At 42.9% G+C, this 24,034-nt stretch overlaps 2 protein-coding genes across 5 annotated transcripts in view; both read left to right on the top strand.

The window, feature by feature from the left end:
* The first annotated feature begins 2,866 nt into the window (after nt 1-2,866).
* On the top strand, nt 2,867-19,002 carry LOC115652925 (radial spoke head protein 6 homolog A-like). Its single transcript, XM_030565575.1, has 6 exons — nt 2,867-3,639; nt 4,200-4,434; nt 6,171-6,914; nt 9,902-10,043; nt 18,028-18,145; nt 18,688-19,002. Exons 1-6 carry the CDS (start codon nt 2,963-2,965, stop codon nt 18,920-18,922), a joined length of 2,151 nt encoding a protein of 716 aa, XP_030421435.1. The 5' UTR covers nt 2,867-2,962; the 3' UTR covers nt 18,923-19,002.
* Nucleotides 19,003-22,609: 3,607 nt separating this feature from the next.
* The window catches only part of CENPE (centromere protein E), an 85,073-nt gene continuing 83,648 nt past the window's right edge, over nt 22,610-24,034 (top strand). For all 4 annotated transcript variants that reach the window (XM_030564467.1, XM_030564468.1, XM_030564469.1 and 1 more), the window contains exon 1: nt 22,610-22,771. In XM_030564467.1, coding sequence (XP_030420327.1) covers nt 22,716-22,771 — 56 coding nt within the window. In that variant the 5' untranslated portion in view covers nt 22,610-22,715. The remainder of the gene's footprint in view (nt 22,772-24,034) is intronic.

Genomic DNA, 24,034 nt, shown 5'->3' with positions numbered 1-24,034 from the left:
ATGAAGAAGCACTTTCAAGCTGCCCCTCCTTATCTGCCCCTGGGCTCCATGGGCTGGGTCAAGCAGCACTTTCAAGCTGACTCTCCTTATATGCCCCTGGGCTCCATGGGCTGGGTCAAGCAGCACTTTCAAGCTGACTCTCCTTATATGCCCCTGGGCTCCATGGACTGGGTCAAGCAGCACTTTCAAGCTGTTACCCTTATGTGTCCCAGAATCAGCACGTCCCTATCCCCACCTTCACAACACAATTGTACTGGCAGTAACCTACTTGATGAGCAAACCCCACAGTGTTTTGGGTGCTGCAGGGATCTTTAGCTTAGGTAAAAGAAGCGTTGCTGCAGAGTGAATGGGGGAAGCTAAAAACATAAAAGAGTAAGGTTCAGCCAGAGAGAGAGAAGCAACCAGCTTAACCATACAAGTTATTTATTGAATACTGGTGATAACTACACAAGGAGGGCTAAACCAACATAACATACATTATTAAAGGTTAATACCTACGGTAGAAAGGAAAACTGAAAAGAGAGATAGAAGGGGATCTCACCACTCCCTGAAGCTTGGACTGGTCGGGGTTCCCAGATGATTCTGGTAGCTGAGTGTCCTGAGGGCAGGAGGCAGGCAGAGTCCCCAGCAAGATCAGTCAGAAGAGTATGGAGTCCTAGTGGAGCTGATGCAGAGTTTGGATCTGAGCATCAGAACCCTAACTGGAGGGTGAGTAGGGATTTTTGTAGAGAAAATGCAATTGTTCAAGGGAGAACAATAGATTTGTTTATAGGTAAAGCTGATAACTCAACGGTTTTCTTTAGCCTAGACAAAAGGAGCTGATCACTCTTGGCTATGGGTGGTGTTTTCTTCCAGGGAGCTCACAATGCAACTAGGCGGCTTTACTATTTGGATATCAGTTAAGGATTCATTACTAGAATCGGTTTGATAATTGCTGAGCTGGGTGTGTGCAGACCTAGGTTCATTAGCATCTGGAGCAGAGATTCCCATGATGCAGTATTTCCCTGCTTTTTCTAGACCCAGAATTCAGTGTGGTTCTTGGTTCTCCATTCTGTTTGCAAATTGAGATGTCTTCCTGTCCCATCTTTCATGCAGATGAGGCTAGGAGAATCGTCTCTGCTCTCCATTCTGTATGCTAATAGAGATGTCTTAATCTTGTCACCCTTGTCAGGAGAAGTCTAGGTATGTCTCCCAACGCCCTTCACTGCTCTCTGCAAATTCTTTTCTCTGATGGGTTTTGGTTTAAGCAGAGGCTGGGGTGTGGGAGGGGCAGTCTTTCATGAGTCAGGCTGGATACTGCACCCTGGTTCCCCAAGAACACAGAGGTGTCTGGTATCACAGGAGTCCCGGGGGAGCAGTCAGGAATGAGAGGAGGGGTTGGCTGAGGTAGGAGTCCTGGGGGGTGGGAAGATAGGAGGTGCGGGCCAGGCCACGACCCTCTCCCCTAACTGGCCCTCCATACAATTTCCAAAACCCGATGTGGCCCTCAGGCCAAAAAGTTTGCCCATCCCAATATATAGTAAACTGGCAAAGTATTCCTAGTGTGGACACAGTAATACTGACAAAACTGTGCTTTTGCTTGTATAATTTATTTCCCTCCCACCCCCATCAGCAAAATAAGTTATACCCAGCAAACATGCAGTTTTGCCAGTATAACTACATCTACATTAGGTGTCTGAGGCCGGGATCAACCCTCTTCACACCCTGACTGACATAGCTATGCCTGCAAAAGTTTGTAATATAGACCTGGTCTGCCTCTTTAACCATTCAGGGGCGTTTGCTTGGAACACCCTCCCTGCCACCTCTTTGGGAAATGCTGGTGTAGAGCTTCAAAATATTATTCTTCCTGTCCTTTGTACATACATTGATGAGCAGTGAAATAGTTAACAATGTTGACATTTAATGTATCATATTGATATCTTCATTAGCACTATTAAAATGAATGGTGCAGTTCAAGTCTCTGCTAGAGATTCAGGACTTTTTACATGAGAATCTTGCACTAGTTTAATTTAAGGTGTGCTTTTAAATCAGTTTACTTACACTGGTGCAGATCCCCTTTGGGCATACTTATTTTGGTTTAAACAAGACTTTCCTCCCCCCTCCCCTTTTATCCTAAATCCAATTAGTGGTCAATTTAAGATAAACCTAAATAAGCCACTTCTGAAATGAAATATCTAAACAGGCATTTGCACCAGTTTAAATCAATTTAAAATTCAATTTAAGTAAAACTTGTGCAATTTTGTCATGTAGCCCAGGCCTTTTTTTTAAATGAAATCTGAGGGTCTGAGGACAAACTGGTAGGTCATTTCATGTCCTAAGGCTAGTCCTTTGTACTCCTCAGGAGGGCACAACCCACACTTTAGGAACCACTGTGCTAGGCAACTTGACAGGGATGAAATGGAAGGGGTACAGCACAAGAGCAGAGAAGTGGAGCCGTGAAAGTGCTACTTGGCCACAGCTCCACAAACTGAGATTGTATGGACATGCCCCTATATATGCATTATTTGTCTGTAAACTTTTCAGATCTAGCTCTCCCCTTATTTTTGCCTTGTATTATCAAGACCACCCCTCCCCAAAGATGCTCAGTACAGCTCGAAAAACAAAATAGAAACCCAAGACCACACACCCTAGCGAGCCCAGCAGGGGTGAAGCCCGCAAAGAAGCGTGGGGGGACTCGCTTTAGCGCTGGCATTCCCGCCCCTGCCTTTACGCTTTCTTTGACAGCCAGCCCAGCAGGCTCGCTCTGGAGCTCGGTCCCCCGCCTAGTAGGGTCACGTGCTGCTCGTGCGCCCAATCAAGTCAGCCTGGCAACTGACTCGAGTTTACCTTGGCAACGCCCCGCCCGCGCCTCCTCTCTGGGGCTGGAAGCTGTTGCTCGGAGACCGGAGAAGCCGGGAGTCTAGGCGGCGGCGGCGGGACCTTGGTGCTGAGGGACCGATAGCCCCAACCGGCAGCCAGAGCCATGGCGGATCCCTCCGGAGAACCCCCGCCCGAGGCTCAGGCGTCCCCCCCCTCAGGGCAAAGCTCCCAGCAGCTAGGCCAGGGGCCCTACCAGCCCACCGAGCCCGGCCAGGAGTCCCCAGCTGCCCGGGGGCCGTGCCAGCCTGGCCAGGGGCCCCCACCCGCCCAGGGGCCGTACCAACCCTCCCAAACAGGACAATTTCCTTATCAGCCTCGCCAGCCAGGCCAGGATACCACACCGGGTCAAGCTCCCTATCAGCCTCACCAACCAGGACAACCTGCCTATGAAGCCCATAGAGTGGGACAAGGTCCTTATCAGCCCTTATCACAAGAGCTGAGACAAAGCATATATCAGCCACATGCCCCGGGACAAGAACCCTACCAACCACTAGACCCGAGACAAAGCATATGTCAGCCACATGCCCCAGGACAAGACCCCTATCAGCCACAGGAACCAAGAAGAAGCCTTTATCAGCAACAAGAACCTATGCTGGGTCCTTATCAGCCTTTTTTACCTGGACATGGCCCTTATCAACCACACGAACCGGGCTATGGGCTCTATCAGCCAGGATACAGCCCATATGAGGATGAAATACCTGATCCTGAACCTAGAGCACTGGCAATCCAGAATGCAAAGGCCTATCTAATGAAGAGCAGCACAAAGTCTGGCTTGAACTTGTGAGTGTGAAAAGAGGGGAATAACATGGGTAGGGGGAGGAGGAGGGGGAGGGGACGGTAGTGTGAATGGAGAGGACAAAGAGGTAAGCAGGTATAGGAGGGAAGGGGAAGCATGCAGGGAGAATCAAGGACATAAGGGTTAATCCTTTTGTAGTAGTTATAGGTTCTGAGCAGCACTCAGGATCAGACCTACCAAAAGGAATTTAGAGGGATTAAAGGTAGATAGATCTGATTGAGAGTTTTAAATCCAGCTTCAAACTGTGAGTGGGGAAATGGTGGGAAAAGCTATAAATGGAAGATGAACATGTTATTAGACATACTACAAACAAGCTATTCCTTATGAATATTACCAGGTATATGTCTCAGGCTTAATTTCCATAACACTCAGCTGACATTTTCAACATTAGAGCTAATTACTGTAGTGATGGCCCTGGAGCTCAGGAGTTATCCCAGGACATATGCCTTTATCTTCGACATGAGAAACCAACTCTGCTGAGAATTGAATATAGTAGGGCAGTAATATTCTTCCGTGGGGTTTTCATTCTCTTTTGATTTGACAGATATGATCATCTTGCTCAAATGCTGACCAAGATCTTGGATGAACGCCCTATAAATGCAGTAGACATCATTGAGAACATCAGTAAGGATGTGAAATGGGCTCAGTTCCAGAAAAAAATGGACACCCTCCGTGATGAGCATGAAATGCTTCCAACATTTGAGCTGGCAGAGAACTATAAGACTCTGTTCCTCAAGGGGACAGGAGAGGGAGGAGATCAAGATCCAGAAGAGGAAATAGTGAGTGACTGTTGTAGAAACAGAGATTAAAGATGGAAAAGGCTTGAGGTTATCTTGCCCATCCCCTGGCAAATTAGGATTTTTCCCTACAGTATATTCCAATCTTCACTGCTTTGCCCCTCGCAATCTTAAATGATCCCTTCAGAGGGGCTTCCACGTCTTGTCCCTCTAGAAATGAGGGATGAAAAAGAAGAATTACAGCATTCTCTTTTCCCTACATAATCTAGACTGACTAATTTGTTTGGCCTAAAATGAAATTCTTATGGGGATGCATGGGGAACAGGGTTAAGGGCAGTGTGTTCAGCCACTACTGCGGGACAAAGGATGGAGAATTTTTAACTCCCTTTTATTCCAGTTGCAGTTTTGGTCAGTGTCCCAGCTAGAAAAAAGTTATGATGACATTTGGCTTAAAGAACTAAAGTGTAGAACTGAAAAGGTATTTTTCATATAAAAGCAGCAAGATACTTTTTGTGTCCCCTTACTTCTAATATGCTGAATGTTAAGTTCCGAAATGGTTTTAAGAGAGCTCTGTGGTGAAAGGTAGAACCATTGGGTGGAGAAAGCAAATACCAGTTGTTTGGAGTTGACCTTCAGATCAAGTTAATATTATATGTACAAGTAAATCATTGCAACTGAACATTAAAGATAGAAAGACATTAAACCATCTTGTCCATGATGTACCAGTCGTCTTCAGGTCAGTGATAGCTAAGAACAAAGAGGTAACATATCCTTGTAAGAAAAAGCAATGTATTTTGGAAGAAATTGCTTCATATCCTCAACCTAATTGGTTGATACTTAAAAGCTTGACGGTGTCAGAGAAATTCCACATAAACCAGTAATCACTCTACCAAACTATTCACCCTATAGTATACAACTTCCAGTCTATCTTTTTTTGCTCCACTATCTGATGTAAGTGTCTGGGAATGAGTCTCTGAATGGTAAAGTGGTAAAGATGGCAAAACATGGAGACTTTTGAGAAAGGCTTGCTGTTGCTTAACTGTGTTCTCATTGAAGCCAATGGAAGGTTTACCACTGATTTCAATGTGAGCAGAAGTACTCCAATGCTGAATGATTTTGAAAATACCACATGTAATATAGTCAAGCTTAAATAATGCATGCTTAGAATACCTCTATATCCAGGTGTACAAAACAGTGACTAATATTTGGGAGGGATTGCTGGCTATATATGGAATTTCTCTGGTTCTTTCAGGTTTTTGAAATCCAACCAAATTAGCTAGGTATGTAAAACGATTATTCTGTTCTTCCAAAATGCACCTGTCATGCACATGAGGAAATGCAACCTCACTGTCCTTGGTCATCAGTGGCCTCCCAACCAGTTAGTGACATTGATATGCTAGTATATGTGTGCCAGCACTGAGATCCCTTATATAGATTGCTCATACTGTCCACCTGTAACTAGTCTGATCCTGAATGTTTGAAGTAGTTAAGAGAGCACTGGGAGTTTGGAATCTTGGATTCTTTTCCAGACTCTGCTACCTGACAGCTGCATATTGTTTAAGCTCTCTGCCTCAATTTCTCCTTCTGTAAAATGGTATATTATTACCTTCCTCAGGGGATGTTGTGGGGCTTAGTTAATTAATGTTTATAAAGCACTTTGAAAGGATAAAAGACAATATATAAATGCTAAGTATTATTTTTAGTGGGTAATATACTTAACCTTTTTAAAATATCTTTTATTTATACCTCAGCTTTAACTTCGGCAATTTCTTCCCTAGACAGACAGCCCTCTACCCAATGTGATGGAGACAGCCTTCTATTTTGAACAGGCTGGAGTCGGCTTGAGCATGGATGAAAACTACCACATATTCCTAGCCCTCAAGCAGCTGGTCAGCATGCAGCCAATCCAGACATGTCGCTTCTGGGGCAAGATCTTGGGCTTGGAGATGAACTATATTGTGGCTGAAGTGGAGTACCGTGAGGGGGAAGAGGAGGAGGAGACAGAGGAGGAAGAAGTGATTGAGGAGGGGGGAAAAGAGGGGAGTGAGGAAGAAGATGAGGAGAAAGAAGATGAGCCACCAAAGTCCACCTATAAGTCCCCACCAGTGGTCCCAAAAGAAGAAAACCGGACTGGCACCAATAAGTTTATCTATTTTGTCTGTAATGAGCCAGGCAAACCCTGGGTGAAGTTACCTCCAGTGACACCAGTGCAAATTGTGGCTGCCAGGAAAATCAAGAAGTTCTTCACTGGAAGGCTGGATGCTCCTATTGTGAGCTATCCACCTTTCCCAGGGAATGAGGCCAATTATCTGCGTGCACAGATCGCCCGGATCTCAGCAGGGACCCAGATCAGCCCACTGGGGTTCTACCAGTTTGGAGAGGAGGAAGGAGATGAAGAGGAGGAGGGGGGAGCAGGAAGAGACACATATGAAGAAAATCCTGACTTTGAGACCATTAGCGTGATGGAACTTGTGGATTCTCTTTCCAACTGGGTGCACCATGTACAGAATATTCTAATGCAGGTAATACTCTATGTAACCAGTACTGGTCGTGAATACCAATTACATGTTACCAGTGGTGTCTCAGAAAGTAAATGAAAATGTTCATCTGCCTAGGGTGAACTGTTCACCTCATTTGGGGCTGAGCTAGAATTGTCTCCTATAGCATAGGAGGGGGGTGGCAGTTGCATGCCTTCCTCAGGATAAATGTGCAGGAATAACCTGTTGGGATAAAGGAATATGTCCCTCAATAATCAATTTCCTGTAATTATATGGGGTTGAGCATTGGTGGACTTTGATCCTTTCTGGCTGGTTTCTGTTTCTCCAAAGGCCAGAGACAGTTTCTTTCCTGACTTGGCAATGACTAGGTATGGTTGTCTAGCTAGAGTGCTAATACCAATGTAGGCTGTTCATAACTGTACATAAAGGGCACACTGTCAAATATTTTCTCCAGTTGAATTTTTGTTGTTTACACTGTAAGTACTGCCATTACAGAAGCTTGACAATAACACTTAACTCTGTTAATGTGGTCCCTTTGTTTCTTCCGAAGGAAAAGCTGTGTGTGACATGGCATTTATTTCCTTGTTAAAAGTTAGCATTAACGCTGTCATCACAGGTCTGGGAAGAGTATTTGTTAACTTTATCTTTCTTTGCTGGGTGACTGACTGCCCTCTAGCAGCACAACAATAATATTGTAGAGTCACACATTGAGTATTGGGGAATATTTTGTTTTTTATTTCTTGGCAACAGCATGATAGCTTTAAATATAAAATCAATAGATATTTAGAATCTTGAGGACATTTTGAATTGTTCCTTCTAACTGTTGGCCAGATGTAACAAGTAACCTATACAAAATAATGGACAGATTCATATATTCCAAGGCCAGAAGGTACTGTTCTGATCATCTAGTCAGACCCCATGTATAACACAGATCATGTAACTTCCCAAAGTAATTCTTAGAGCATATGTTTTAGAAAAACATCCAGTCTTAATTTTAAAAGATTCCCCGTGATAGAGAATCCACCATGACCTTTGGTACATTTTTCCAGTGGATAATTATCTTAACTGATAACAATTTACACCTTATTTCCAGTCTGAAGTAGTCTAGCTTCAACTTTCAGCCACTGCATTGTGTGATATATTTGCTATATTGAAGAACCCATTATCAAATATTTGTTACCCATGTAGTACTTATAGATTGATCAAGTCACCCCTTAACTTTCTATTTGTTCAGCTACATTGAGCTACTTAAGTCTACCACTAAAAGGCATGTTTTCTAATCCTTAATGATTCTTGTGGTTCTTCTTTGAACCCGCTCCCATTTATCAACATCATTCTTGAACTGTGGACACAGTATTTCAGCAGCAGTAACACCAGTGTCAAATACAGAGGTAAAACAACCTCTCTATTTTTGCTTGAGATTCCTCTGTTTATGCATCCAAAGTTTACATTAGCCCTTTTGGTGACAGTGTCACATGGGGAGCTTTTCTTCATCTGATTATCCACCATGACTCCCAAATCTTTTTCAGAGTCACTGCTTTCAAGGATCGTTTCTCTCATCCTGTAAGTATATATTCCTTTTTCCTAGATGTATACATTTACATTTAGTCATATTAAAATGGATATTGTTTGCTTGCTCCCAGCTCACCAAGCAATCTGAATTGTTCTTATCAGTGACCTGTCCTCTTCATTATTTGCCATTCCCCTAATTCTTGTGTCACATGCAAACTTTATCCATGATGATTTTATATTTTCTTCCAGGTCATTGATAAAAATGTTAAATGGTGTAGGGCCAAGAACCAATCCCTGCAGACCCCTGCTTGATGATGATTCCCTGTTTACAGTTACATTTTGTGACCTGTCAGTAAGCCAAATTTTAATCCATTTAATGTGTGCCATATTCATTTTGTATCATACAACTTTTTTAATCAAAATGTCATGCGGTACCAAGCCAGACTCCTTACGTTAATGTATTACATCAACACTATTACCTTTATTAACCAAACTTATTATCTTTTCAAAAAACATATCAAGTTAGTTTGACAGGATTTATTTTTCATAATCCTATGTTGATTGGCATTAATTACATTACCTTCTTGAATTCTTTATTAATCAAGTTCCACTTTATTAATCAATTCTGCCACTTGTATTCACAGTGGAATAGTACCATCTCAGTTGTCAGTATCAGCAACAAGGCCAAGGATTGAATGGACCCAGGACAGAACCATCCTCTCATCCATAGAAAGTGGTCCCTCCTGGTCAGGACTGAGGCACTCTGGCAAAACAATATGGAGATACAGACATCATTGCTGCCTATGCTGTCTCTGCTCCATGAGTCCTGGACTGTAATTTGGACTACGTGCCTGTACAGGGGAGGATGGAGAAGTAAGACTTCTCCTTACACACTTGTGCAGGCTACCTGGACCTTAGGTCTAGAAATGCAGGAGTAAGTGGGTGCTATGTGCTGCTTACTTCATGCCCCTACAGGGAGGGATGGGTGATACAGCACACGGATATAGGCCAGCAGCACATTATTACCCCTTCACTGATGGAAGAAGCAGGGGGCAAATTGTGCCTCAGAGGTGTGTCTTTGAGGCACAGTGCCTCCTAAAGAAGCCCCTGGAGTGGTGAAGCCCTTGCTGGGTTCTGGCTACCAACACCAATCTAGCTATGAATTAATATAGGATTTTAGTCTTTTGGTTTAAATCCAAAATCTTTCAGGAACACTAAGTGCATCTTTTTAAAAAATTGAGAACTCTAAATCAGATTGAAATCTGATGACTGAGGTATAAGGCAATGAATTCTGAAGCAGCTATTTGAATAAGAGATGCCTGGAGAACTGTGCCAAGTATAATTGTATATCATCTATTTATCTGTTTTTCTTTTTATATACCACCCATCACCATGGTGTTTGGGCACCTTAGTTCTTCTGAACTGAATGTTTTAACTCACATCACAGTATTTCAGAGATTGCTGCACGTGCTTTATAACTCTTGGTACGTCGGTTGTAGGGCCGCTGTTCCTGGATTAACCCCTCTCAAAAGTCAGAGGAAGAAGAAGAAGAAGGTGAGGAGGAAGAAAAAGCAGAAGAGCCAGATGAACCACAGCCAGAAGTGGGACCCCCTCTTCTGACTCCACTCTCTGAAGATGCAGGTACAGGCCACTCAGACTTCTTTGAATAATTGATCTTTTTTTACAGTGAACATCCATCTAGAGTTTTTAGCAGCTATCTAATAAACATTCTAGAGTTGTGGGTCCCCAAGGCAGCATGGGGGGTAGCTTGGGACTGTGAGATAATCACATTAACTATGTTTCTGCTAACATGATCAACAGGGAAATAGGTAACAGTGCTGACATTTAAACTGTCACCTTTACTTTTCAGAGTTAACAGCTCCACTAGAGTCATACAATTTAAAGCCAGAAGGGATCACTAGTCGTCCCTCTTTTATATCAGAGGGCACCAACCCCAGCCAGGACTCACATACTAAACCCAACATCTGAAATGCGATCAACATATTGTGACCTACAGGAGACTAGACTGTTATGTGCCACAGGCAGACACTAGAAGGGACCAATGGCAGGAAAATGATTAAGTGAGATATATCCAGATAATCCTGGCAAGTGACCCACACACACATGCTAGCAAAAAACTCCCGAGGTCATGGTCAATCTGATCTGAAAATTTGTTCCTGACCCCACATATGGCAATCAGCTGGACCCTGAGCATGTGAGCAAGAACCAGCCAGGCCAGCACCTGAGAGAGAGAATGCTCAGTGCCACTCTACCCAATGTCACATCTCCAGCTGTGGCCATCCCTGATACTTCGGAGAAAGGAGATAAAAAAACCTCTCAAAATACTCTGAATGGGAGAATCCCTTTTGACTAGGTCTGTTGAGCGATTAAAAAAATTAATTGGGATTAATCACACTGTTAAACAATAATAGAATACCATTTAAATATTTTTGGATATTTCCTACATTTTCAAATATATTGATTTCAATTACAACACAGAATGCAAAGTCTACAGTGCTCATATTATTTTATTTTAATTAGAAATATTTACACTGTAAAAAAACAAAAGAAATTGTATTTTTCAATTCACCTAATACAAGTACTGCAGTGCAATCTCCTTATCATGAAAGTTGAACTTACCAATGTAGAATTATGTAAAAAAATACTGGATTCAAAAATAAAACAATGTAAAATTTTAGAGCCTGCAAGTCCACTCAGTTCTACTTCTTGTTCAGCCAATCACTCAGACAAACAAGTTTGGTTACATTTCCAGGACATAATGCTGCCCGCTTCATGTTTACAATATCACCTGAAAGTGAAAACAGGCTTTTGCATGGCACTGTTGTAGCCGGCGTCACAAGATATTTACCTGCCAGATGCGATAAAGATTCATATGTCCCTTCATGCTTCAACCACCATTCCAGAGGACGTGTCCATACTGATGATGGGTTCTGCTCGATAAAAATCCAAAACAGTGCAGACTGACACATGTTCATTTTTATTATCTGAGTCAGATGCCATCAGCAAAAGGTTGATTTTCTTTTTTGGTAGTTCGGGTTCTGTAGTTTCCGCATTGGAGTGTTGCTCTTTTAAGACTCTGGAAAGCATGCTCCACACCTCATCCCTCTCAGATTTTGGAAGGCACTTCACATTCTTAAACCTTGGGCTGAGTGCTGTAGCTCTCAATTCTCACATTGGTACCTTCTTTGCATTTTGTGAAATCTGCAGCGAAAATGTTCATTTTAAGAAATAAACAAGAAATGAAATGTTCATTTTAAGAAATGAACAACATGTGCTGGGTTATCATCCAAGACTGCTATAACATGAAATATATGGCAGAGTGCAGGTAAAACAGTGCAGAATACATCCAGTTCTCCCCCAAGGAGTTCAGACACAAATGTAACTAATGCATTATTTTTTTTAACAAGCATCATCAGCATGGAAGCATGTCCTCTGGAATGGTGGCCAAAGCATGAAGGGGCATACGAATGTTTAGCATATCTGGCACGTAAATACCTTGCAATGTGAGCAACAAAAATGCCATGCAAATGCCCCACTTTCTGGTGACATTGTAAATAAGAGGGCAGCATTATCTCCTGTAAATGTAAATGAAGCATTATCTCCTGTAAATGTCAGCATTATCTCCTGACTTGTTTATCTTAGCGATTGGCTGAACAAGAAGTAGGTCTGAGTGGACTTGTAGGCTCTGAAGTTTTACATGGTTTTGTTTTTGCAGTTATGTAACAAAAATAATCTACATTTGTAAGTTGCACTTTCACTACAGAGATTGCACTACAGTACTTGTATGAGGTGAATTGAAAAAGACTATTTCTTTTTATTATCATTTTTACAGTGCAAATATTTGTAATAAAAATAATATAACTTTTATTTCAACTACAACACAGAATACAATAAATATGAAAATGTAGAACATCCAAAATATTTAATAAATTTTAATTAGTATTCTGTTGTTTAACAGTGTGATTTAAAATTGCAATTAATCTCAATTAATTTTTTTTAATTCTGATTACTTTTTTGAGTTAATTATGTGAGTTAACTGCAATTAATTGACAGCCCTACTTTTGACCTTTATCACCACTTCCTGATGTGCTCTTTTCAGGGGTCTCTTCTGCTTCTGACTGGCCCCCCTTAGTTTGCCCTGAGTCAGGGCAATTCTTGGACCCTCACCTCTAACTGAGTCTAGCAGTCTTCTTCAGTCTCTTGACTGTGTTTGTGGAGGCAGCCTGGTGCAGGGGCATTACCCCTCTGCTGCCCCAGGGCCCTTTGCCTCCTCTTCCTTCTCTGTACTCTCCCCTTCATAGCCATCCTTGTTTCTTCTATGGGCTGCAGCTGTGGGTGCCTGCCTCCATGATTGGAAGCCATGGCAACTGCATGGGATGTGGTCAAGCTGCTTGCCTGTAAACCTGAGAGGTTCTCCTCCCCCTTCTGTGTATGCTTAGTGTGGAGTTCATATACCCCATTTCACTCCTGCTTTAGGAACAAAAGACATCAACTGAAAGTGAGTCCCAGGGCTCTGAGCCCTACCATTACATGCAACCCTGTCATACAACTGCATTCATAAATTTGTCCAGCTCTCCCTTAAAGCTAATTAAATTGTTTGCCCCCACAACTCCTATTCGGAAGTTGTTCCAGAATCTCACATCTCTGATGGCTAGAAATCTTATAATTTCTTGCCTGAATTTGTCTATGGCTAGTTTATATCGATATGTTCTTGTGCCAGCATTGTCCTTTAGCTTAAATAGATCACCACCCTTCCTGGTATTTACCCCCCCAATTTATTTGCAGAGAGCAATCGTTATCCCATCTCAGCCTTCTTTAACTTAGACTTAAAAAGCCAGGCTCTTCCAGTCTCATAAAATAGGCCTTCAATTCCCCTGATCATTCTAGTAGCTCTTCTCTGCACCTGTTCCAGTTTACATTCAGCTTTCTTAGCGTGGGTCATCAGAACTGTAAACAGATTTCCAAGTGAGATCTTACCATTGCCTTGTACAATGCCATTAATACTTTTCTATCTCTATAGGAAATACCTGGCCTAATATATTCTAGGATTGCATTTGTGTTTCTCACAGCCGCATTAACTCATAGTCATCCTGTGAATGGCCTACACACCCAAGTCTCTCTCTTCCTCTGAGCCTCCAGCTTGTAGCAGAAATCCTTATTATTAGACCATACATGCATGATCTTACACCTTATATTATTGAATTCCATCCCATTTCTGTTACACTAGTCTTCAAGGTCATCCAGATCTTCCTGTATAATATTCTGATCCTCTTCTGTATTGACAGTGCTTCCCAACTCTGTATCATGAGCAGATTTCATTAGCACACTCCTACTTTTTGTGCCAAGATCATTAATAAAAATGTTGAATACGATTGGTCCAAAGACCGATCCTTGAGGAACTCTGCTAGTAACCTCCCTCCAATCCAGTAATTCACTTTGCGTCCCAACCTGTTGCCTTCTTCCCTTTAGCTAATTCCTTATCCAATTTACAATGCTTTACTGATCCCCCTCTTCCCTAATTTAACCAATAATTTCCCATATGGTACTGTGTCAAATGTTTTACTGAAGTCCAAGTATATTAGATCTACTGCACTTCCCTTATCTAAAAAAAAATGTTTTTTTGTTGTTTTCTGAAAGAAGGAAATCAAGATAGTCTGGAATGATCTACCCTTGGTAAACCCATTGTAACAGGATCCCCGGGGTGCAGCCTGGGACTATAGGACCAGTGTACCCCCTTAGCTCTTCAGCCTGTGCTGTCTCTCACAATGTGTTGCTGGTGATAAACAGCAAACCCCTCTAGGAACTGTTATCGCTCAGCACAACTGCACGTGGAGCCCCATACCGAGCTAGATTGCATGAATGCTCCCAGAGCCGCTCATGAATCATACAGTGAAAGGCACCAGCCAAATCCCCCCAAATCCCAGCCTTATTCCTCAGGAATATACCAACTGGCACTGCTCAAGACCCTTTCCTGAGCAATGCAAGTTTATTAATTGGCTCACCACTTCATCAATGGAAAATGGATATACACCAGACTTTGTAAACCTGAGCAGAATTACCAAATACTTCAGGCAAACTCACTGGTAAAGATAAACAGTAAAAAAAAGTTTATTGATTACAAAAGAGAGATTTTAAATTATTATAAGTGATTGGCAAAAAGTCCGAGTTAGTTACCAAAAGAATAGAAAATATAAGTCTAAACTCTCAACCCTGTTAGACTGGGCAACACCTATATTAAGCAGTTTTTCTCACCCCACTGGATATTTCAGTACATCGTACATAGGTTATACCCTTGAAACCTGGGCCAATCTCCTCTGTTTGAGTTTTCAGTCTTCTGAGCATCCTTGTTGCTTGCGGCACAGGTCGGGGAAGGAGAAGAGGCCAAACATGGGGCCCCTGTGTTCTGTTTTATATCCTTAGTCCATGTGCTTGGAGAAACAAGTCCAGACATGTCTGGTGGGCATTGCTGAGTCACCAGGCAAGGTTGAGCAATTCCCCTGGTATGGCCTTAAGCAGGTGAGTCTTTGAATTGCAGCTGCCTTGCTGGACAGTGGCTGTTGATGGTTGTTGGACACTGACCCGGGCACTGGTCATCACCCTGGTTATTGTCTTTGGGGAGCTAGTATCTGGACACTTCCCAACTTACAGTATGTTTTAGTGACAACCATACAACACAATCTCATAACTTCGTATGCACTAATGATATACATATTTAGATAGAACAATGACTTTCGGCAGATCATAGCCTTTCCTCACTTGGCCTGCTTTATATGCAATATCACAATCATATACAAATGATGACTGTGGGGTTTACAGGGTGCTGCCTTGGGCTGTAGAGTGTCAGACCCATATTACACTACATCTCCTTTATCATATACGTCTGTGAATTTAATTATCCTTTCATTCACATATTTATACTAAAACCTTGCTTACTATTGAGATTAGACTAACAGGTCTGTAATTTCATGGATCACTTTTTTTTCCCTTTCTTAAATATAGATACGTAGTTAGCTGTTCTCCAGTCATGCGGTACTACCCCCAAATATATAGATATTTTAAAAGACCTTCCCTTCCAGAATAGCAATCTCATGTGCCAGTTGTTTTAGTATTCTAGGATAGGGGTTGGCAACCTTTCAGAAGTGCTGTGCCGAGTCTTCATTTATTCACTCTGATTTAAGGTTTTGCGTGCCAGTAATACATTTTAACGTTCTTAGAAGGTCTCTTTCTATAACTCTATAATATTTAACTAAACTATTGTTGTATGTAAAATAAATAAGGTTTTTAAAATGTTTAAGAAGCTTCATTTAAAATTAAATAAAATGCAGAGCCCCCTGGACCAGTGGCCAGGACCCAGGCAGTGTGAGTGCCCCTGAAAATTAGCTCGCGTGCCGCCTTTGGCACCCGTGCCATAGGTTGCGTACCCCTGTTTTAGGATGAAAATTTTCCTGTCACCTCAATTTGAGCGCATTTAGATCTTAAAGTTTTTCTTCCACCTCAGATGTGGTAATTTCAATTTCGAGACAGTCCTTTCCATCAGCCTTACTGCCTTCATGCACACATTCTGTGTTATTATTAAAAGCAGCAAAGAATCCTGTAGCACCTTATAGACTAACAGACGTTTTGGAGCATGAGCTTTCGTGGGTGAATACCCACTTCCTCAGATGCATGTAATGGAAATATCCAGGGGCAGGTATATATATGTGTGCTAGCAAGCAAGCTAGAGATAACGAGGTCAGTTCAATCAGGGAGGATGAGGCCCTGTTCTAGCAGTTGAGGTGTGAAAACCAAGAGAGGAGAAACTGGTTCTGTAATTGGCAAGCCATTCACAGTCTTTGTTCAATCCTGAGCTGATGGTGTCAAATTTGCAGATGAACTGAAGCTCAGCAGTTTCTCTTTGAAGTCTGGTCCTGAAGTTTTTTTGCTGCAGGATGGCCACCTTAAGGTCTGCTATAGTGTGGCCAGGGAGATTGAAGTGCTCTCCTACAGGTTTTTGTATATTGCCATTCCTAATGTCTGATTTGTGTCCATTTATCCTTTTCCGTAGAGACTGTCCAGTTTGGCCGATGTACATAGCAGAGGGGCATTGCTGGCATATGATGGCGTATATTACATTGGTGGATGTGCAGGTGAATGAACCAGTGATGGTGTGGCTGATCTGGTTAGGTCCTGTGATGGTGTCGCTGGTGTAGATATGTGGGCAGAGTTGGCATCGAGGTTTGTTGCATGGATTGGTTCCTGAGCAAGAGTTATTATGGTGTGGTGTGCAGTTACTGGTGAGAATATGTTTCAGGTTGGCAGGTTGTCTGTGGGCAAGGATTGGCCTGCCACCCAAGGCCTGTGAAAGTGTGGGATCATTGTCCAGGATGGGTTGTAGATCCTTGATGATGCGTTGGAGGGGTTTTAGCTGGGGGCTGTATGTGATGGCCAGTGGAGTCCTGTTGGTTTCTCTCTTGGGTTTGTCTTGCAGTAGGAGGCTTCTGGGTACATGTCTGGCTCTGTTGATCTGTTTCCTTATTTCCTCGTGCAGGTATTGTAGTTTTGAGAATGCTTGGTGGAGATTTTGTAGGTGTTGGTCTCTGTCTGAGGGGTTAGAGCAGATGCGGTTGTGTTATTGTTACTGAAAGCTGAGGCAAAGTATTCATTTAGTTTTTGGGCCGTATTTGGACTGTCTTTAATCTCCTTTCCATCCACACGGCATAGCGGCCAAACGTCATCCTTCCTTATTCTTTTTATTTATATAACTAAAAAACCTCTTATTTGTTTTATTTCCTTTGAAAGAGCTAATTCAGCTTGACTTTTAGGAATTCTCACTTTATTCCTACATTTTCTAACCTCCATGATGTAGCTTCCATGGCATATCAAGCTCTTTTTTCCATTCTCTACAGACTCCCTACTTACTCCTAATAACCTTTTTGAGGTGGCTCTTCATCAACTTGAGTCAGATAGTTTTTGTAAAGTTAATTTGAAGAAATTCCAATCTTCCTCCACACTGAGAGGAAAGGAGGAATTTCACCTCTCAGAGCTACTGTCTCAGGTTCTCTGCAGGTTCAGGAAGACAACACTACATCCGTTACATTGAGTTGATGTTTTTGTCATTATCTTATGCTAGAAAAAAAATTACAGAAAAGTTTAGATCCTAGAGCACAATACTGCAGCAAATACTGCATACAACCACTTCGTTCTTAGATTAAGGTCATATCTCTGTATTATTGGGATCTGGGTCTCCCAAATTTATAAGTATGTGGTTCTTTGCCTGGGGAACTGGTATTTAATTAAGTACCACTGAATTTCAGGAGCTGTGTGTGTAACCTTCTTTTCTCCTGTTCTTCTTACTACACCCTTGAATTAATAACTCTGTAACTATCAACCAGTGACTCCACACCAGACTTTAGATTACAAGGCTTCCACAATATTTAAAGTTCTTGCTCCTTGTCTATCAACTCCTTTAACATCCATTTTAAAATCCCTTTTTAGGATACATCAATTGCTTGGGTTTTGAGAACAACTGTATAGAGACAAAATCCTGTCCTATACCTAACTACCAGATATTTCATAGATGTTCATAAGTCAGATCATTCACGTGTGTGTTGGTTTTTTTTGGCAGAAATTCAGAACATCCCTCCTTGGACATCTCAGTTATCCACAAACCTGGTTCCTCAATATGCCATTGCAGTCCTTCAGTCCAACCTCTGGCCTGGAGCGTACTCCTATGCTATCGGCAAGTAGGTAGCTCTTACTTATATAGCTAGACTGGTTAACCTTAGTATCTTAAAGTATTCACTCCTATTCCATCTTAAACTGGTTAATCACAAAAACTTATTTAATTCATTCAGTTTAAATGTTTTGTTTTGGTGATTTTTAATCCACTGACTTCACCCACTACTAAAATGTAGCTACCTTGGGAGTTGATCACGGAGGCCATTTAACAGTGCACAGCAATAATAACAATAATTTAGGGCAAGAAGTGAAGAATACCATCTTCACTGACACTGTAGTTGAAATCAGATTTATAGAATGTAATTATCCAATTGGTATTTGGCCAAGATTTCAGGCTTAACACCCCTATTCTTGCAAAAAAAGTGCCATGGGATCTTTAATAGCCACATGACACATTCGTCATTATTTACATTAGTTAAGTGCAGATGCCATTATTGAATATGCTAGCTATAGAAAATATGTCCCAAGTGGGGAAGCCTAAGAATAGGCAGAGCCCTAAGGGTTTTTTTTTTGCCAGGAAGTTGTGTGATCTTGCTTTTTCTCTCAGGAAATTTGATAACATCTATCTGGGTTGGGGTCACAAATACAGTCCAGATAACTACTCACCCTCGATGCCCCCACCGGTGCAGACAGAGTACCCTAGTGGGCCAGAAATCACTGAAATGAATGATCCTACTGTGGAAGAGGAGCAGGCACTCAAGGCTGCACAGGAAGAAGCTTTGGCGGCAGCTGAGGAAATGGATGAGATGGAGGAAGAAGAAGATGAAGATGAGGATGATTAAAGTGCTACAAGAATCAGATTTGTATAATAGCTTTTCTAAAAAATAATAAATAGTTTTAATACATTTAGTATAATAACGAAGCCAATCTAAAAATAAATGTTTCTTTAAAATAGATGCATTTGTTTTTTCTTCTCTTGTAGACTCTCCTTATTTTAAATAAATACGTTGATGTTAGAAAAGTGTCTTCACTAATAATATTAAGGCTGGCAGCGTGGATTCTGTGGCAGAGCATATAGTTGAGGATTCAACGGGATTAAATTGCTGCCCTTGTTAATAATCCTTTGTTTAAAATGGTAGTGGAAACCTTTGCCATTTTCTGTTAGAAAGGCCTCACCTAGACTGGTATTTTCAATCCACTTCCTAATAGACAAATTCTCATCCTCATATTCTACCACTATTCTCGTACCTGAAGTCGACGTATCTTAGATCGAATTAAAATTACTTACTTTGCGTCTTCACGGCATGTCACGGCTCCCCCGTCAACTCTGCTTCTGCCTCTCGCCGAGCTGGAGTTTAGCAGTCGATGGGAGAGCGATCAGAGATCGATATATCGTGTCTACACTACATGCGATAAATTGATCCCCGATAGATCAATCGCTACCCGCCAATCTGATAGGTAGTGTAGACGTCCCCTTAGAGATGAACAAATTTATTTAGGCATAAACTTTCATGGATTTTAGCCCACAAAAGCTTATGCCCAAATAAATTTGTTAGTCTCTAAAGTGCCACAAGGACTCCTCATCCTTTTCAATCATTTTTGTCACTCTTCTCTGGACTCTCTCCAATTTGTCCACATCTTTCCTGAAATGTGGCATCCAGAACAGTCTAGTTGAGGCCTAATCAGCATGGAGTTGAGCAGAAGAATTACTTCCTGTGTCTTGCTTACAACACTCCTGCTAATGCAGCCCAGAATCATGTTCCCTTTTTTTGCAACAGTGTTACACCGTTGACTCATATTTAGCTTATGATCCACTATGACCCCCAGATACCTTTCTACAGTACTCCTTCCTAGGCAGTCATTTACCATTTTGTATGTGTGCAACTGATTGTTCCTTCCTAAGTGAAGTATTTTGCATTTGACCTTATTGAATTTCATCCTATTTACTTCAGACCATTTCTCCAGTTTGTCCAGATCATTCCAAAGCACTTGCAACCTCTCCCAGCTTGGTATCATCTGCAAACTTTGTAAGTGTACTCTCTATACGATTATCTAAATCATTGATGAAGATATTGAATAGAACTGGACCCAGAACTGATCCCTGCGGATTGGGTGTCAATCACTACACCAGGTGCAGGCTCACAAAGAGTCCTTCTGCTCTGGTTCCTAGAGTGCTGAAAATTAAAAAAAGGTTGTGAAATACTGACTTTGTAAAAACTTTACATTTACTTTAAAAGCAGCAAAGAATCCTGTGGCACCTTATAGACTAACAGACGTTTTGGAGCATGAGCTTTCGTGGGTGAATACCCACTTCCTCAGATGCATGCATCTCACATGCATCTGAGGAAGTGGGTATTCACCCACGAAAGCTCATGCTCCAAAACGTCTGTTAGTCTATAAGGTGCCACAGGATTCTTTGCTAGTTTTACAGATCCAGACTAACACGGCTACCCTCTGATACATTTACTTTGTATTCCCAGATATGTGGGATGGATGGGCTGTTGAGAGTCAGCAGCTGAGAGAAAGAACTCTTTGTTGTTCTTTTCAGTTGGTGGGTGCCATGGGAATTTTGTCACTGACTTCAGTGCGGGGCAGGATTGGACTCTTGGAGCCAAATATTTCAAGGGGCTGAGCACTCACTGATGGTGTGTTCAGCAACCCAGTGCTTGAGCCACATTTGTGATAGCTATTTATCTTGATCTATGCATATACTTACAAGAGTTTCAGAAAATCTCTAATCAATTGCATACGTCCCATTTTTATTAACGTTTCTTTATGAAAAATGGATCATAGAAGCTGATTAGGGTCTCATGTCAAACTCCGGAGAACACTATTCAGAGACAGTTTTGCTAATTTATCATGTTTTCTGTTTTTTCACGCCACATTCTCATTAAGGACAATATTCTGAAAAATCTCTGTTGTGTGAGATGTACTGGCATTTTCTTGCATCTTATTCCTCTGTTAAAGGGAACACTGTCAACCTGAATTTTCAAAAGTGACTACGTTCAAAAAAAGCAGTTTTAGGGCTGCACTTACATTAGAAAAATTAGGACCAGTGATTTACTACCAGATCATCTACATCTGTATTATACATATGCCATTGAAAGGATACACTTAGAGGCCTGTCCTGTATTAGGACCTGTAAACCAGTAGCAGCAAAGGTATTCTGGTGTTTGTATACCGGTATCATCTAATACTGGAGGTGGTAAAAATATCTGAGCTCTGTTGACCTGAATGGCTTTCAAGATCAAATATTAAATCTGTAACATCATAATAACTAGACAGTTAATTACTAAAGGCTTACTGTATATCACAAAATTATTGCAAAAGAATTTAGGGCTCAATTCTGCTCCTAGTGCAATCAATGGCAAAACTCACATCAACATAAATGATTAGGGCCCTACCAAATTTGCGGTCCATTTTGGTCAATTTTATGGCCATAGGGTTTTTAAAATAGTAAATGATTTCAGTATTTAAATCTGAAATTTCATGGTGTTGTAATTGTAGAGGTCCTTACCCAAAAAGGAATTTGCAAGGGGGGGGGGGGTTTCAGGTTATTGTAGGGTGGGTTAAAGTACTGCTACCCTTACTTCTGTGCTGCTGTGTGGCAGCAGGCTGCCTTCAGAGCTGGGCAGCTGGAGAGCAGTGGCTGCTAACCAGGACCCCAACTCTGAAGGCAGAGTCACTGCCAACACCAGCACAGAGTAAGCATGGCATGGTATGGTATTGCTACCCTTACTTCTGTGCTGCTGCTGGCAAGGTGCTGCCTTCAGAGCTGGGTGCATGGCCAACAGCCACCACTTTCCAGCCACCCAGTTCTGAAGGCAGCGCAGCAGTGGCCATACGACAACCGCCAGAAAATAACCTTGTGGACTCTCCCCCCCCAACTCGCTTTTGGCTGGGGACCCCCAATTTGAGGAACACTAGTCTCCCCCATTAAATGTGTATAGTATAGGGTAAAAGCATACAAAAGACCAAAATTCACAAGGGGAGACCAGATTTCAGTCTGTAGCACATTTTTCATGGCCATGAAGTTGGTAGGGCCCTAGAAATGATGTGGGGCAGATCTCCCATAACTTCTCAGGCTAACCTGTGCAGATGGAGGTGCTGCAGCTGTGTGGTGTCCATGAGACAACAAAGTCTAGGCAAAGCTATTATTTCACCAACCTGACCTAACCGTGACATGCCATACAACACCCACAGCGAGCAGAACCCTATGCAGTGTCACCCAGTACAATTCCCAGCGTGCAGTAAGTCCCGGCTATGAGAGGGGCGGGGAGAAAGGATGCGGCTTTGCACGCTGAGAAGCTGGAGTTTCTCGAGCTACTCCCGTTTCCTGGGCTGTAAGAACATCGCTGTTTGACCCCCATGGAACATTCCTGCCCTTTAAACCCCACAAAGCGACTGTCTAAACGGGGCTTGTACCAGCCGCCTCCCTGTGAGCGCACTTGACAGTGGTACAGTCCGAATTCCGGAAGTGCCTGTCCGGGAAGGACCAATAGGAAACTAGCCCGAGAGGAATTCAAACTCTGGCGGCCGTTGCCGACGCAGCCGGTGGACGTGGTCTGGGTTGGGGAGCCGAGGGGGCAGCGGTTTGTCCCAGCAGCTCTCCACGGCGTGACGCACAGCGGGGCGATGGCGGAGGAGGGAGCCGTGACGGTCTGCGTGCGGATGCAGCCGCTCATCGCCAGGTGACTGCGGGGCACCAGAGCCCTCTCCCCGTCCCCCCGGGCTCGGTCCTGCCCCGGGACCCCGCCTTGCCCCGCTCTGCAGCTGCCCGGCGCTCGGCCCTATGGGGGCTCTTCGATCCCCTGGGAAGGGGTGTCCGGCCCTGCCCAGAACTGCCCCCGGCGGGGCCCGCCCTGCCCCAGCCTCCGCTTGCCCGCAGGGTGGGGGAGCTGCGCTCAGCAGGCCCAGGGAGCCGGTGCCGGTGAGGGTGTACGCCCCGGGCAGGGCAGGGCAGGGGGTTGTGCGCCCGGGTCAGGAGCTCAGTGCCGTGGCAGAGCCGGTGTAAGCGCTGTGGCACTGAAGAAAAGCGCCCGTAAACGCAGGGGGGCTGCGGGGGGTAGTTACAGCTGGGGCGGGGTCTGTGGTTCGGGGCTCTCGGCAGATTCAGGCCGCTGCCGCTTTGCTGACCTCTCTGGCTCACATCTTGAAGAGCAGCTTTTGTAACTGGAAGGAGTAAAGACTTGCCAGTTGAGCTACTACGAGCCAGACCTTTCCTAGGTTTGGCGCCTCACCTGGGCATTGCCCCCGATAACGGGGAGGCCTCATTTTAGTTTAGCTGACTGAGTGTCCGGTATACTCTTCAATCCTTCTGTAAAAAGGAGGTGTGAATAGATCTGGTGCCTCTTATGTGTTGGGGGAAGAAATTGACTAGATATGGCAGTATTTGGAGACTCGATATGATACTTGGAGAAGAAGTGGGAAAGACAAAACCTAGGTAAAGAGGCAAAGAAAGCAATGTGCCATAAAGCTGGAAAAAGATGTCAGGGTCTGTAGGGAGAGGAGAAAATGAGGAAGCGGACACTTTCCACAAAGCAGGAAGAAAAGAGATGAAAAGAGGGCAAAGTAGAATAAAGAAGAGAAGATGAGACCCAAAGTATGACAGGCATAATAAAACTTCTAACAAAGGTATGAAATAGAAAGTTGACGTAGGGAATTACAGAGCACGGCTGTCTTATTCCTTAAATGGTTAGAACAATTTTTTGCTAGTGGACTGATTTATGGGCTAGTAGATATTGGATAAACTTCACTTTGCTTCACCTCTGAGATTGGTCTTTTGTTTCATTTATTGAGAGAAGAGTCTGAATTGCAGCAACTTACTCATGTTATAAGCTTGTATGCTGGAAAACAGGTTCATAGATGCACAATGAGTCAAATGTGGAACTTGTGTGTTCTTGAGTGGATGTCGTAGGTGGCAATGATTTATGCTTCTCATCTTCTATTGATGA

This window comes from Gopherus evgoodei, chromosome 5, assembly GCF_007399415.2.
Source record: "Gopherus evgoodei ecotype Sinaloan lineage chromosome 5, rGopEvg1_v1.p, whole genome shotgun sequence".
Lineage (NCBI taxonomy): Eukaryota > Metazoa > Chordata > Testudines > Testudinidae > Gopherus > Gopherus evgoodei.
The sequence above is the reverse complement of the archived record's forward strand: the minus strand, read 5'-3'. Positions and strand labels throughout refer to the sequence as shown.

Bases quoted from the DNA above. Each gene is read 5' to 3' on its own strand.
- LOC115652925 (XM_030565575.1), top strand. From the start codon at position 2,963: ATGGCGGATCCCTCCGGAGAACCCCCGCCCGAGGCTCAGGCGTCCCCC. The intron at 4,435-6,170 runs GTGAGTGACTGT...TTTCTTCCCTAG, and splicing joins AAGATCCAGAAGAGGAAATA to ACAGACAGCCCTCTACCCAA. The intron at 18,146-18,687 runs GTAGGTAGCTCT...TTTTTCTCTCAG, and splicing joins TACTCCTATGCTATCGGCAA to GAAATTTGATAACATCTATC.